The sequence below is a fragment of the Ambystoma mexicanum genome, chromosome 7p, assembly GCF_040938575.1.
Source record: "Ambystoma mexicanum isolate Mex_15411 chromosome 7p, UKY_AmexF1_1, whole genome shotgun sequence".
Lineage (NCBI taxonomy): Eukaryota > Metazoa > Chordata > Amphibia > Caudata > Ambystomatidae > Ambystoma > Ambystoma mexicanum.
In genome coordinates, this window is record NC_090939.1 from 99,220,066 (window position 1) to 99,235,870 (window position 15,805).

General features: G+C 41.8%; 1 protein-coding gene across 3 annotated transcripts in view; it reads left to right on the forward strand.

Moving 5' to 3' along the window:
- SIDT1 (SID1 transmembrane family member 1) overlaps positions 1-15,805 on the forward strand; it is a 737,146-nt gene that overhangs the window by 382,090 nt on the left and 339,251 nt on the right. For all 3 annotated transcript variants that reach the window (XM_069635864.1, XM_069635865.1, XM_069635866.1), the window contains 2 exons: positions 11,495-11,588; positions 12,648-12,691. In XM_069635864.1, coding sequence (XP_069491965.1) covers positions 11,495-11,588; positions 12,648-12,691 — 138 coding nt within the window. The remainder of the gene's footprint in view (positions 1-11,494; positions 11,589-12,647; positions 12,692-15,805) is intronic.

Sequence of the window (15,805 nt, forward strand, 5' to 3'; positions counted from 1 at the left end):
GTTAGCGATTTATTTATGCATGGTGTCCCAAAGAGAGGCTCTAGAAGAGAAATGACTTACAGCTAATGGCAGTCTTCCTGGAAAATGGTGTAGCGTCTTAACCATTGAGTGGTTCCAACTTTCTTGAAGTGGAAGGGGAATGCTCGAAAAACGACTTGGAAGGTAGCCAGAGCTTGGCCAGTGAAATTGCTTGTGGGCATGTATTGCCGGTTACCTATGAGGCTGGGAAAAAAATGAAATGAAATGGGGAGGAATGAAGAAGGATCCCAATGGGGAGAGGTTTCTGCACAATGAGAAAACTTGTGCATGCCAGAAAACCCACTAGGGTGGTAGGGAGAGTTCTTACCTAGTTACTGGCAGCGCTGCCAAATGGAGTCCGCAGTCCAGAAGGTGATCCGACGCCATTTGTAACGCCGTGCGAGTATATATTGTGATTGATGGCGTGACGTCATCACGCGCATGCGCGTGACACGTCATCGTCATCACACTCGTGTATATTGAATAAATATTCCCACGATCCTGTATAAGGCAGGAATGGTAATACTTTAAAGGATGTCATAATGTAAGTAAAACTTGTGTGCAGTATGAAAAGGAGGAAAAACAACTAATCACCCGGGATGTTTATCATCATGATGTCATCACGCATACGTGTGCATGACGTAATGTATAAACAAACCGAATACCAGGTTCTCAGCCTTAGAGTAAGATATGGATCATACATGTGAATGTGAGGATGGTTAATGCAAAATGAGAGTGCACCACATGATTGTATGGATAATGCAAAGATGGGGATTTGGGAATGAAACAGCCGATGGAGTCGCACTCCCAAATCAGGCCCGTAGCAAGATAAATGGATTTCAATTAACAAGGTAAATGCACTCCAAAATCTGTCCTGTGACAAATAAAGGGAATTCAATTAACGAAGTGAAATGGCCAGTGTTACTTGTCATCTGACTGGCGCCCGAAGGCATAATCTGTGTCTATGGCTGTTCTTACGTACAGAGAAAAAAAAGGGTTCCAATGTGTGTTGCAAAAGGCAAAGAGTAGTGGTGTATGTCTAATGGTGTTAAGGAAGAATATGTAAGCAAGTAAAGTTATTGAACATGATGTTTAACTACTAAAAGCTGAGCCTAGGGGCTGGCAAAGAGGCATTAATATCTAAACACTGCCACAAGCCTAGCAGAGTGTAGACAGTAGGACTTGGACAAGAAGCTACAGTAAATCTAGCAATCAGAACACCAGGGGGTTCTGTGTGGATTAAGAGGACTATGGAGTAAGCACCCGCTGTTTGTAGATAAAGCAGAGGACCCTTATGTAATTAAGAGCGTTGTTCAATAATGAGCCGATTACTATATACGGTCTAAGTATCTGTGAGTATACATTGGCTAAATTTAATCATAGGAATGGACAGAGGATCGAGGGAAACCAATCAAGGTGCAACTAACTGGATTAGGCTCATTATGGAGCGTCACAGAGTCTAGCATGAGTACCCCAACAGGATGTGGGCATTCCAATTAAATTGTAGTCATCGCCAGTCCAATATTCTGCTCATTTCTGGTGCACAATGTGGTTGTTAATTAGGTGACATCGAATACATATAAATGGCTGATAATAGTTGTATGGTTAGTGCAACTGGTGTTAACAAGTAATGAGTACAATTTTTCGGTAAGTGTGTCTGACTCTACCACATATTAGACTGCCCTTAGACATGGTTCACAATCTGATAGCGGACATATAGTCATTTCATCAACTGTTTCTCTAACCAGCAAATGTCAAGAAAAACTGTGAGAGGTAGTGGAGACAGTAGAAACAGTAGTATATTAAAATATGGTTTTAGATAAATGGACCTAAGTAATAATCTTTGTTGAGACCAAGAGGGGACATAGCATCCGGTCTATGTATCCAGTACAGTTCTTTCTGTGCAAGTAATTTTGGTAAGTCACCTCCCCTTTGCAAAGGATGTAACACTTCAAGTACTGCAAATCTCATCTGTGAGATACTGTGATTATTGTCCCTAAAATGCCAGAATACCAGTGATTTAAGGTTTTTAGTTCTGATCTGAGACTTATGCTCTGTCCATCTTTCTTTAGCTTTCCTACTGGTCTTTCCCACGTAATATTTAACACATGGGCATCTGATGGTATAGATTACGTTTTTAGAATCACAAGTTGCATAACTTTTCAAAGGGATATTCTTACCGTTGTCGGGGTGCCTGATGTGATTACCTTTAATGATGTTCGAGCAATGTTGGCAGTTTAGGCAGCGGGAAGTGCCATTTTTTGCCTTGGTAAGTGTCCTCTGTGTGGATTTTTTGGGTCTTTCTGCTATTATTAGCGTATCACTGAAATTCCTTCCTCTCTTATACGCTAACATTGGAGGAACTGGAAAGAGACGATTAAGATTAGGGTCTGATTTATTCAGATCCCAATTCTTAGTGATGATCTTTTTGACCTGGAAACTCTGTGCTGAGTACTTCAATGTGTAAATCAAGTTGGATTTAGTCTGTGATGGTTGTTTATTGAGTAACATGTCACGAGATTTGGATTCCATCCTGGTGATAGCTTGCGTCACCACTTGTTCTGGAAAGCCTCTTTCCAAAAATCTCGATCTCAGGGTATCAAATTCCATCTGTAGCCTTTCTGGTTTGGAAGTAATCCGTTTAGCTCGTAAGAGTTGGCTGTAAGGGAGATACTCCTTTAAATGTCGTGGGTGGAAACTATTAAAATGTAAAGAGCTGTTAACATCCGTTGGTTTCCTATACATTGACATCACAAGTTCCATGTTATTCCATTCAACTGTTGCATCCAAAAAGTTCAAATATGGTCTTCCGATCTCTGATCCGTGGGTTGCATTGGTTGATGTAGTGCCAGAATTAGGTCAATTCCTGTTCTGTGCTATTCCAGAGCCCAAAGATGTCATCAATATATCTTGTCCAGCAGTTTATTTTATTTTTCCAATGTGGGTGATCCAAGGCGTGTGTTTTCTCAAAGTAGAACATAAAGATGTTTGCGTAGGAGGGGGCTACAGCCAAGCCCATAGATGTTCCTGAGATATGTAAGTAGTACTGGTCGTTAAATCTGAAATAGTTGTTGTATAATATCAGATTAATGAGTTTGATAGAAAAGGTTTTTTGAATCTGAATTTCATCATGTCTTAGAAGAAACCATTCCAAGGCAGATATGCCTCTGTCATGGGGAATCGAAGTGTATAGACTATTGATGTCCATGGAGAATATTAAAGGGTCTGGAAAGTCAATACGTAAGTTGTTGATTTTCTGAAGGAAGTGTGTAGTGTCCTTCAGATAAGTGGGTATTTTCTGTACCAAGGGTTGAAGTGCAGTATCCAGGTACACCGCCAGGGGTTGGAATATGCTGTCAGTGCAAGCAACAAGTGGTCTGAATGGAGGATCTTTGGAATCTTTATGTATTTTGGGTAATCCATAAAATACGGGGATTATTGGATTGGTTTTGTCTGATATCCAGTCCATTGTGCTAGCTTTTTCAACTGCCTGTTTGATGGTGATGCTTATATTGTTTGTAGGGTCATTGTCCAATGGGAGATAGGTCTGTCTATCGTCCAGTAATTTGAGACAACCAGCATTATATAGCGTGTCCATGAGTACTAGGGCTCCCCCTTTGTCAGCTTATTTTACCTTACCTGTACTTACCTTATGACATCCTTTAAAGTATTACCATTCCTGTTTTATACAGGATCGTGGGAATATTTATTCAATATACACGAGTGTGACGACGATGACGTGGCACGCGCATGCGTGTGATGACGTCACGCCATCAATCACAATATATACTCGCACAGCGTTACAAATGGCGTCGGATCACCTTCTGGACTGCGAACTCCATTTGGCAGCGCTGCCGGTTACTAGGTAAGAACTCTCCCTACCTTAGTGGGTTTTCTGGCATGCACAAGTTTTCTCATTGTGCAGAAACCTCTCCCCATTGGGATCCTTCTTCATTCCTCCCTATTTCATTTTTTTCCCAGCCTCATAGGAAACCGGCAATACATGCCCACAAGCCATTTCACTGGCTAAGCTCTGGCTACCTTCCAAGTCATTTTTCGAGCATTCCCCTTCCACTTCAAGAAAGTTGGAACCACTCAATGGTTAAGACGCTACACCATTTTCCAGGAAGACTGCCATTAGCTGTAAGTCATTTCTCTTCTAGAGCCTCTCTTTGGGACACCATGCATAAATAAGCATAAATAAATCGCTAACTAGCTGCCACTTATTTTTACTCCCTCTTTTCAGATATGAGTTTGCCCTTTACACGTTTAGACAGAACTCCACGACTGTCCGGGAGCTCAGACCCGGACGTGCTACATTTGCTCTTGGAGTAATTTTTATAGAAAAGTACAAGGTTAGAGCTATCACTTTCATTGTTCTCTGGGGAATCTATAGTATCCATATCTGTCTCATTAATATACAATTTATTGTATGGTTAACACCATGCATAATGGTACTCCATGATATTATCATAGTGCTACCCTCTTATCGAAATATTACGTTACTGTAACAGCTGACATGATGTTTTTATCTTGTTGACACTGCACTTTGAACTATGGACATTCAGCCTAAATAATGCCCATTCAATCAGTTGACATACCAATTGAAGTTTGTTGAAATGAATATTCCTCTATGGTTTTGATGGAAGCATCACTCTAATGTAAATATTGTATATATCCTTCTCTAGAAACATTGATCTGCCCCTGATGAAGAGTGTTGTACCACTCGAAATGCGTTGGGCCATCCACAGTTTCAACATCAAGAATAAAAATGAAGATTGGTTCTTGTGACTAAACTTGATTGAAAGTTGATTTCTTTAATAATTGGTCGTTTTTTAAATTGGTTTAATATACAGGTTCCCTTTAAATGCAATTCGAAACACTGTCTAAATAATAATCTAACTGTTGGTCTGGTTTTCCAGATAGTGTGCAGGGGATGTGAGTTCCCAAATTGGGAACTTAGTTTGTTCTTTGCTACCGCTAACATGTCATGAGCATTGTCGCCATACAGACATCTCTGCCAAAGATACTGTGCACCAATTAGTCGAATTTAAAAAGGATTTTTGCACTGTTTTCCAATAAATAGGGGGTGGTTGGGTAAGGGTATAAATTAAGGTGGGGGGCCTCCCCCAGCATTTAAAAAAAAAGTTTTAAAAAAACACAAACAAATATTAGAAATTCGACTAAAACAAATTCTGTGTTTTTGGGCCACGTTGTTTTTTCCTCATTATTTTAACGTAGATCCCTTGATTCGTCCATACACGGAGACAACTCTTGTTTATCGAGTCCTTAAGTGATGGGGGCTCGAGAGCACCCTGGAGACAGACAGCTCACATGCCCCTGTACATGTGTATATGTTTTTAGCTCTTCTCCCTTTGCTCAGTTCTAAATCTGCTTGCCGCTCACAGGCCTTCCCCGTTTGGGCTCTCGCTATTGACCGGCTACCTCACTAGCCGCAGTAAGTGCTCAGGTGATTTTTTTAAATTCTTCGAAGCCTCGTTTGTAGCTTTTTTCCCTTTCTGACAGACAAAACACATTAAAGTTTTTCTTATCAAAGTTACAAGCAGCATCAGTGTGCGAGCTGGTGCCCGTCACCAAGAAATATCTTGGCGCAGACCAGCTCCTTTTAGGTTTTGGCTTTTCGGTGGTGCTTTGGCCCACCTATAAGCCAGAAACTATTGCACAGGAAGGATGGTCATTGGATGTGTGTAGGGACATGCATCTTACGGTTGCTGTTTGCCATTGACCACCTATGGACATGCTAGTTCATATGGCTATTGCCACCAACTACCTGCCCCTTGGCACCCAAAACACACCTTCATGGGATCTTTTTAAGCTCACTCTGACATAGAAACATCAAACATTTGCTGTATATAGAGCGGCCAGTGTTATTTCCATGCAGTCTTTTGGGAGGTAATGGCCTAATTGCAGCTGTAAATCAGCTCCTGATGTAATAAAACTGTCTTAACCAAGTGTGCCGTTGGTTACTTGATGTATACCCAGTATGTTTAAGTATGTTTAAGTAGAGGGAAACCTCACAACTTTTCCGTTCACCGATGTCCTGTTAAAAACAAACATTGGCAAAGCCTACAGTGTTGGCTTATGCATCGGTATTAGGCATTTGCTAGGCACTGACCTCATATGCCGCGGTACTCCCACCATTAGTGAACGGTTTGAGTTTTCCCTGCTGCACACTCTGTGGTTCCTACCGGTGCAGAGTCAGACTGGGACACAAAAAAGGCTGGGCATCAAACTAAAACAAGTTCAAAAGTGGCATAATTTGCTATTTGTGTTTTGTGGCTTTTCTTGATAAATTGAGTACAACCTGGTGCCGAATATTTGGGAAACATGTCCCATGGTGCATTTTAAAGAGCATTGAGCTGGTTTAAAGAGGTCACATGGCGCCCTTAGTCCCCATGTAAGAGCTCTGTCCCCAGGTGAGCGAGCCCACAGTGGGTGCACAGGTGTGTCTTGGCTACAATTATTTATTTCAGGGAACGCAGTGGAAATTGTTGCATCTCAGCCCATGTTTATAAATTATACAAGTCAGAATAGAATTAAGTCATGAAAGGTGAGGGATTGATGTGGATTTAAAGGTAAAACCTATTTGATTAACTATTCAGAAAGATGGGCCCTGGTTACCGTATCTCTCCAGCTGCTGTTTTTGGACATGATTGTGAAGGTGTCAATTGGTCAGCCATTTTGGCTGATCGGTCAAGATGGCGGTTTGGTCAATCACCCAGCTGAATGCCATACTGAACTAGTCATATTCTTGCACCTCTCCTTTTACACCAAGTTCAAGTACTGCTGCGATCACGTGTGACAATGTCCTGTTTTCAGCATCCGAAGAAGGTACAAATGTGCAACATGAACTTCCTATCTTTTTGCACACACCGCCCTCCATTGCAGTGAGGAGGTCCAGTATGTAGCGGTTCTGCATTGACATGAGCCGAAGTGCTCTTAATTCCACGTTGATGACGTTGAAGCCCTCTTCAGTGTCATTTGCCAATTGGATCAGCTCCCACTGCACTATCTGCAACCACTTGGCATTGCTTGTGCTTGGATGCTGGGCACGAGTAATGCAAAACATTTCTCTGCTGAGTTGAAAAGTTTGTATTCATCAGGGATCTGTGCAAGAAGGTCGGATGATTCTTGAGACGGGTAGTTTGATGCTTGCTTGCTTCCTTCGGGACACCTAATCTTGTTGCCCTTCCTTCAGACAGTATGCGAAAGATGGGGGGTGATGCTTCAGTTGGCTGCGATGCTGGTTGCTGTCCTGTTGACACCACTCCCCCCGTGACATGCTCTTCCGGTATTACTAGCAGTGTTGAATGCAGCATTGCCAAAGCACAGTAGCCCCTCGAAGATGGTGGGAGGTGCAAGTATGCCTGTTTGCCACACACCCATAGTAGTCCATTAGTGCAGTAGTGCCTTTTCGAAGATCAGGACTGATGAGCGTTTTGTTGCAATGTGTATTAGAACCCATGGCCACTTTTCCTTTTCCATAGAAACAAAGTTCGTAATTCTCTTCGTGCTGGACCTTGATCGGTTTGTCCAGAACAGTGACCCATGTGAGTTTTGTGATATGCTCAGTTCATATTTGCGCACGTGTTTTACATCCATTCTAGTCTTTCATCTGACAGATCACGCAGTCCTTCAGCTTTGCACATGAATGTTGAATCTCGCCATTCGTTTTCTGCGAATGTTGTTCCTTCTATAGCCAGGAATGGTTCTTTGAAGAATTTTGTACCTTGGGATCCCTTTTTACAAATCTTCTCATCTGGTGGAAGAAGTTTCATTCTTACTGTGTGTGCCTGGAAGGAGCTCTTTATCCTACATAGTGCGAGATGGATGAGACATTGTGCTTCTACTAAAGGGGCCTCTTGAGGCACTAAAACCTTGGGCGTCCCGAATGCATGCAGTATTAAAGAACACACATAGCAACTACCATTGGTTGTTTGTCTCCCTGAGGCACTCATATCCGAGTACCACTTTTTAGACTGCCCCGGATGACGGAGGTCCTCTACTTTGTCTAACCCCAATCCATGATAGGCATCATATTTGTACTGACGTGTCTGCCTTTTCCTCCTTCTACCCAGTCTATCTGTGGTGCATAATGATCTCTGTGCATTTATGGGTTGTAAGCGGTACACTGAAAAAATACCAGCATTTATGTTTACATCAGTGTCTGTATTTGGCTGCCAGTATGCCATAGTGGGGGAGGAACTTAATATTATATGTGGGACGGTAGTGGGGAACATAGTATACATTTCCTTAAGCGTTGAGGTACACAATATGTTAGATTGTGAGGTAGCTTGCAAAACTGTAAACATGGTAGGGGGCGCCAACGTGACATTTTCTGCGTCGGATACATTTTCAGTTTCATTATTTACAAGTACTCCGGGCTCTGGGGTCACTCTTGTTATATTTTTGTGCAGAATAGTGAGGTTCATTCTCCTCTTCTCATTCAAAGGGGAGCTACTGGCTTAACAGAAAGAAGTATGTGACGAACCTGGACTAATCGTCCCTTCTCCCCAGTGGGGAGCCTTGCCCTTTGAGGTTAGGAAGGTAAGCCTGCTAAGCAATATCCTTGCTAGGGGTCTGGGAAAGTGGGATCTCACTGGGAGCGACTCGCCTCTCTGATACAAGGACTCATTCCCGGAAGGATCTCCCTGTCCCGAATACGTTGTCTACCTACATGGGAATCCGAAAGACTGTTATTTCTTCTGTTTTGGTTTTTCCAAATAGTGACATTTCTTCAATCTCTCTGGCTTCAGGTAATGCTGGGTCTCGCCTGAACTCCACAGTCAAAGAGAAACCTTTTGTTTGTAATGACGTACATAAAACGATGAGGAACCTGGAATGGGAGATAGAGAATCCTATACAGAGGTGAGCCTCTGACAGGAGGATGTCCTGGAGGGTGGAGCTATGCCAGATCGCAGAGCTGGCCGTAGCATGCAGAGCGAGCTTATCGTTAGGAAGATGCCAGGAGGTTGGCATCCCGAGCGGCAGCGAATCCAAAGTCAAGAGAGAGAGAGACGGAGACGGTAAAGAGACCATCTTGCCTGGTGGCGTGACCACACAGAAGCCGTGCTGGGCCTTGGGCCCATTAACCGATGCGGAGACCAGAGCGCAGCACAGGGATCGGATCCCTGATTTCTGCATGAGACGTGCATTAGCTGCTGATCAGGGCAGAGCAGAGGAAGCAAACACTCCCGAAGAGGTAACACAGCTGAGAGGGGTGAACAGCTTTATCTGAGGCTTGGGGAAGCCAAGACGGTTACGGGAGCACGAAAAACCTGCACCCTGGACACAGGCAGATGCCCAACCGATGCCCAGCTAAAGTAAGCCTAACAAAATATTCTTTTTGTTTAGTCAAACTTTAAATTCAGAAGTTATTATGTCTTTTGAATGTTATTTCTAATTAAAAGTAACCCAAGCGAGGCCCCGCTAAAGTAAGCCTAACAGTTGGCCAAATGGCTTTTGGAAACTCTGGTAAACCAAGAGACAGTTATATCCGAGGCTGGGAAAGCCAAAAGGGTTACAGGAACCCGAAAAACCAGCACTCTGGATACGGGCAGATGCCCAACTGAGGCCCTGGTAAAGTAAGCCAAAGCGCTTTCGGAAGCCTGGGAAACCAAGAGGCTTTAATATCATAGGCTGGGAAACCCAAAAGTTTTATAGGAGCCAGGAAACCCTGAATGCTGCATGCAGGCACATGCCAAACCGAAGCCCCAATAAAGCAAGTCTAGCAGAGGGCCAGAGGGCTTTGGAGAGCCCTGGAACTACCAAACATATCGAGCAAAACATGGAACAGAGAGAACCTGGAGGGTTCCCGTGCTACAACCCAAAACATAAAATAGTTAAAACACCAAGTCAGAAATGGTAGCATTGCATTAAGAACCCCCTTTTACCATATAAAGAAGGGAACGTGGCGGATGCATGTAAAGAATTAAGACTAATCCTTCCGGACCTGCAGAAAAGCTGGAAGATCACATTGAGAACAGTTTACAAACGTATTCCTGGAAAAGAGATCCCAGTAGTTGTGCCAAGCAAAGTCCAAGGATAGAGACTATTGCTCTGGCCTGCATTTTTGTTATGTTTTTTTCTATTAGGGTCAGATAGCAAGTAGGGTTTTGGACTAAGTACTATTTCTTTTTGGACATTTGACTAGCAGACCAGCTAGGCAGCGAATTTCCCTCATAGCAGTAGGGCGAGAAAGGCGTTTTTTAAAATTATTTAAATAAACACTCTTGAACATGTCACACATTTGTCCAACTCCTTCTTCTGGTTCACCAGACCTGTAATGTGCGTCACACTTTAGTTCCACTGGTGTGGTGATAAGGTGATACAGATAAGCATTCTTCTGGGAGTCAGTAACCTTCAATTATTGTGGTTACATTTGTGTTCATTTAACATATGTTCACACGCGCCTTGAGAATATGATTTTAGGTTGCCATTCATTTCTGCCGCAGCACTCTTTTTTTGGTTCTATCACTTAGTGCTTAATTCAGAGGAAATCATGCCCCATTGAGTTCCGTTGATTTATGGCAAAGATTGCTAATATAATTTCTTCATTTCCTGATGGATTTCTGTGTTTATTAATTAGCTGAGATTTTTACATTGCCCCAACATGCCACCGGGGCTGTTGGTAGTAGCTTCACAGTGCCTGTGATTATTCCGAAAAATACTGGCTCATCCTCTCAACCTCGAAAACCTATTGTAATTGGAATAGTTTCAAGAACTGTTATAATGTATCAAACTGGAATAATCAATGCCTGATAGGTTTCAGTTTATGCCTTTTCAAAGAAGACAGTCAGGCTCTGAAACTCTCTCACCTGGTCTAGGGTTAAAAGAAGTTCCAAAAAGACCCTCCAGTATAAATCCTCCTTTTAATTTAATTTTGCTTATACTGAATTAACTACTATGTTACATGGCAGGCGTCTGCAATATTTGTCTCTGCATATGTTTCGGACTGCAACTCTCATCAGTCCTAGGTTGCTTAGGCAATCGCAAGGGATCATGGGGGTCCTAGTCCAAAACATCTGAAGAGCCACAGACTGCAGGCACCTTGTATATGTCATTGGAATGACTATGTTTTCTGTTCAGGACATGGCTATGCTCCACATGGCTCAGCTGGGATATGGCTGGCACACAGTAATATTAATCAGTTTGGAGCATCTGTCTTGATGCTTACAGGTGTTTCATGCATCCATTCTCTGTGCTCTGAGTGGCTGGCTGTCTCATGGATTCAATGACTGATCATCCGGTGCAATGGGTTAATGAATATGTATGAAACATTACAGATATATTGAAAGATCATGAGCTTAGTTCAGTTTATCCACTCTGAAAAGCCTCTGCGCCGGGAGACCATTGGGATGGTGGCGTGTGCAGAACATAAGCCTCTGACATTGCATCACACTACTTGCAGCTTTACTTAAAGCCCCTCTGTAATGTTTGTTTTCTTCTCTTCCAGCTTCGGTGTATGTGCAGGCCATTCTCCTAGTCCTCATCATCTTCCTGGCATTCTATCTCGGAGCGCTTGTTGTTGCGTTTGTGCACTATTTCAGGTACGCCTTTTGGAACTTGTCCCAGGTGTAGGGCTCCCCTAGGTGTGACAGGACTCCCTAGCAACCTTACACACCCACGGCCACCCCTAACTGAGGCAATTTCTTGATGTACATGAAATCCAGCTTCATAGTCATGAGTTCCTAGATCACTCTACAGGACCACTAGCCCAACCTGTTTCATGTGGCTTAAGGAAGTCAAGGGTTCTAAACAAGTGCAGGCACCCTCATGTTGGTAAATTATTCCTGGAAATAACATTTGGGTTCCAAGACGTTTTGAAGACAAATATATTATGGTGTTGCTTAATAGACACTGCATAATACTTAACCCGCTGACACTGTTTCTTCTGTGTGTGAGTACATGTGTGTGTGCACACGCTTTTTTGAGTGTGCACATGTGTGTATGCACATGTGCGTAAGTATGTGTGTGTGTGTGTGTGTGTGTGTCTGTTACTGCACCTGGTCAACAGAGTTCAATAATGCTGAGGGATTCCAAGGACAGTGCCCAATGCTTGGAGTGGCACAATGTCAGTAAACTGGTGAATCCCAGCACCCCCTGGCACCTGGTCAGCTAAAGGCAGTAGGCTCCTGCCCTCCAATGAGTGGTTTGTCTGTGTGTCCATTAACTTCCTGGTAACAAATGGGTGCATCCTGCCAGGAAATACCTTGAGATCCTCTCATCATTGGAAGACATAAATGGGTCGGCACGGAACAGGAGGCCTACTGAGAGAAAGGGCTATTCTGCAAAGGCTGCGCCGGAGAGGCCTGTGCTGCAAATAATGGTGCCGGAAGACATAGAACCATTGAGGACAATGCTATAGTTGTCCGAATAGCCCAATCACAGATTCCTGAAGCCATGATGGCAAAGTGGTTTGGACCCCATTGTCCAATCGCAGGATCAACAGGACTGGGATACTCCAATTACTCCACTCCTCATATTACCGAAGAGTTAACAGGACTAAGAGTGCCACTATAGTTAATTCTTTAAACGTAATGATGGCAGTGGCACGGTGCATTCAATGTCTCTACACTTTTATGATTCTGATATCTGTATACTTTTAGGATCCAGAGGAAGGCCATGGATGGGAGATACAGCCCTGATGATGGTAAGCCGAACCAAATTCTCCAACAGTTTCTCAGACTTTCTAAGGCAAAATATTTTTATTTTGTACTTCACATTCTTTTTGTTTAGTCAAACTTCAAATTCATATGTTTATTGTGCCTTTTGAGTGTTAGTTCTAATTGCAAGTAGCCTATTTGTTTTTTTTTGTTGTTTAAAGTTTTGTATTGGATGAGATTAGGTATAAAAGGCAGATAATACAAACATTATATGTCAAGAATAACAGTGGATATAAAGCCAGGTAAGCAGGATATAATGAGGATTGATACAAAGTAAGCCAAGTATCCTTATATCATATAGTATCAAACTGTGCTAGAGAGTTTTGACTATTGGGGGGAACAAACAATGATGGACATCAAGAACAAACATCAACTGGACAGAACACACACAAGAGGAGGAAGAATGGAAGGGAATGAATGGTGGGGTACAAATACATCATGCATTCTTACAGGATATTGATTCACAGGTTACTGATACAAACTTACACAGATAAAAAGTCATTAAATGATTCCCATTTCAACTGAAACTTATTTTGTAAATCGGGGGTAGAAGCATTACATGCTTCCAATCTGTGAATATTGCATATAGAATTCCACCAACTTGATAATGAATTTGACTTAAGGTTTTTCCAATTGGTCGTGATATTTTGGATTGCCACCATTAAGTATAAATCTAACAGTTATCTAGCATGTTTGTTGACTGAGTTGTTATGTAGCATGGAGCTACCTCAGATAAGAAAATCAAAACAGAAATCCATAGTGAGATAAAAAAATTAATTTGATGGTATTCCACACAGAGTTCCAGAATGACTTAAACATATGTTTATAGACTGCCAATATGTTAAAAGAACCTTGAACTTGTAAACAGCTCCAGCAATTGTCATTAGGTGATAAAGGCTCTATGATGAGAAAAAAAAAGAAAAAAAAGTTTGGATAATTTTAGAAAAACTGATGATCCAATAGTACGCAATCTCTTCTCCAGTCATTGCAAAGCCATTCAATCCTCGGAGTAGGTGATGAATTTAATAAGATATTATAGTAGATAGAGGCTGTTGTATCAGAGTTGAACATATGAAGCAGTCATTGCACATCAGGATCATTAGAACTATACATCAGTGTCTGGAAATGTTCTACTATTGCTGCAGTAATTGCAAGAAATTGCATCAGGTAAGAGCCAGGCATATTAAATTTGACAATAAATTCATCGAATGTAATGGGAATACGACACCTAAATAGTTGGTTACAGAACCTGATACCCTTAGAGAGCCATGGCTTCCAGAAAATAGATTTAATCAAGGGGTTGTGCCAAATGAAAGGGGATATGAATGAGGATTGCTTAGCTATAGATGGAAACATAAACAACTTCAGGGAAAGGATGGGTTGGCAAAGACAGGAATATTTAGTACATTTATTTTTCCTTTTAATTAGGTAGAGGTCTGCGAGGGACATTGGGGAAGCCATAGCTCCCTCCAATCAAACCCAGTTAGGCACCTGAAATGATATATCCTGAACAGACCACCACTGTGTTTGCTTAACAGTAAACGCTAGATGATATTTTTTGAAATCTGGGAAGCCTACCCCTCCTTGGGAAAGGGATCTTTTGAGCTTACTCAGCGAGATTCTATGTTTCTTTTTCCCCCTTGAGAATTTCGTGAGACATGAATCTATAGATTTTGAAGAAAGAAGGAGAAAGAGGAATAGGCAACATATAGAGAAGATAGAGTATTATTGAGGAGATTATTATCTTGATCGATTCCAGTCTTCCCCACCAGGAGAGATACAGGGGGGACCAAGAAGATACTAACTCTTTAACTCTGGCTAATGTGCTATCTGAGTTATGTTTACGAATACCATTGATGGAAGCAGAAATGTGGATACCTAAATATTTGAATTCAAGGGTACTCCATTTCATACCTAGAGGGCTAGTGTGAAACGGTGAACAATGTATACTGAGTGAAAGAATCTCAGATTGATCAGCATTAAGTTTATATCCTGACACATCTGAAAATCTGGATATAATATTGAGTAAATGTTGGGCGCCCAGCTGAGGGTTTTTTAAGAATACAAGTACATCATCTGCATAGGGCACTGTTTTAATATTCCCAAAATAAGATCGTTTTGTCTTATGGCTTCGAGAAAGGGTTCTAATGCTAGAATAAACAGGATAGGAGATAGTGGGCAGCCCTGACGTGTTCGTCTAGATAAGGGAAATAAGGAAGATAATTGTCCATTTACAAAGATTGCAGTTTTGGGGTTGGAGTATAGGACCTTAATCATAGATAGAAAAGGGGGACCAAAACCATGCCACTTGAGAGCTCGGAACATAAAGTCCCATTCAACTCTGTTGAAAGCTTTTTCTGCATCGAGGGCAATCGCAGCAAAGGGGTCATTTGATTTGTTTAGAATGTCAATGATATCTAAAAAAAAGTCTAATATGGGATGAGGACAACTCTACCTTTTACATAACCTACTTGTCTTGCTTAAGAAGATTGGGTAGAAAAGGGAGGATTCCATTGGCGAGAATTTTAGCATAAATCTTACAGTCAGTATTAATAAGCGAAATTGGACAGTAGGTTTGGGGGAGTTAGGGGTCTTTATCAGGTTTAGGGAATACTATTAACATAGCTTCAGAAAAAGAACCTTGGGCCATGTTATTTAAAATAAAATGAGAGAAAAGTTTGCTCATTTTAGGGACTAAAAGATTGGAGAAATGGGCAGAAGCCATCTGGTCCTGGGCCTTTACCTTTTTTAAGGTTTTTAATTGCTAAATGTATTTCAGGGGCAGTAATTGGAGCATTAAGTGAAGCGAGGTCAATTTGAGGGTACGAGTCGCGAGGTATGCTAAATAGGAAATCATTAATAGCGGGATTATTAGGAGGGGCTTCAAAAGTGTATAAATTGGAATAAAATTCCTTAAAGACATGCACAATTTCTTTATCAGACAATTTTCTATTTCCCAAATGAACTTTAATAACAACAATTTTGGATTTCTCCTTCTTAAGTTTAAGGTTTGAAGCCAAAGATTTGCTGGTTTTATTGGAAAATTGGTATATTTTGGCTTTATATTTAAGTGGATTGGAACAAGACTATTGTTTGATAAG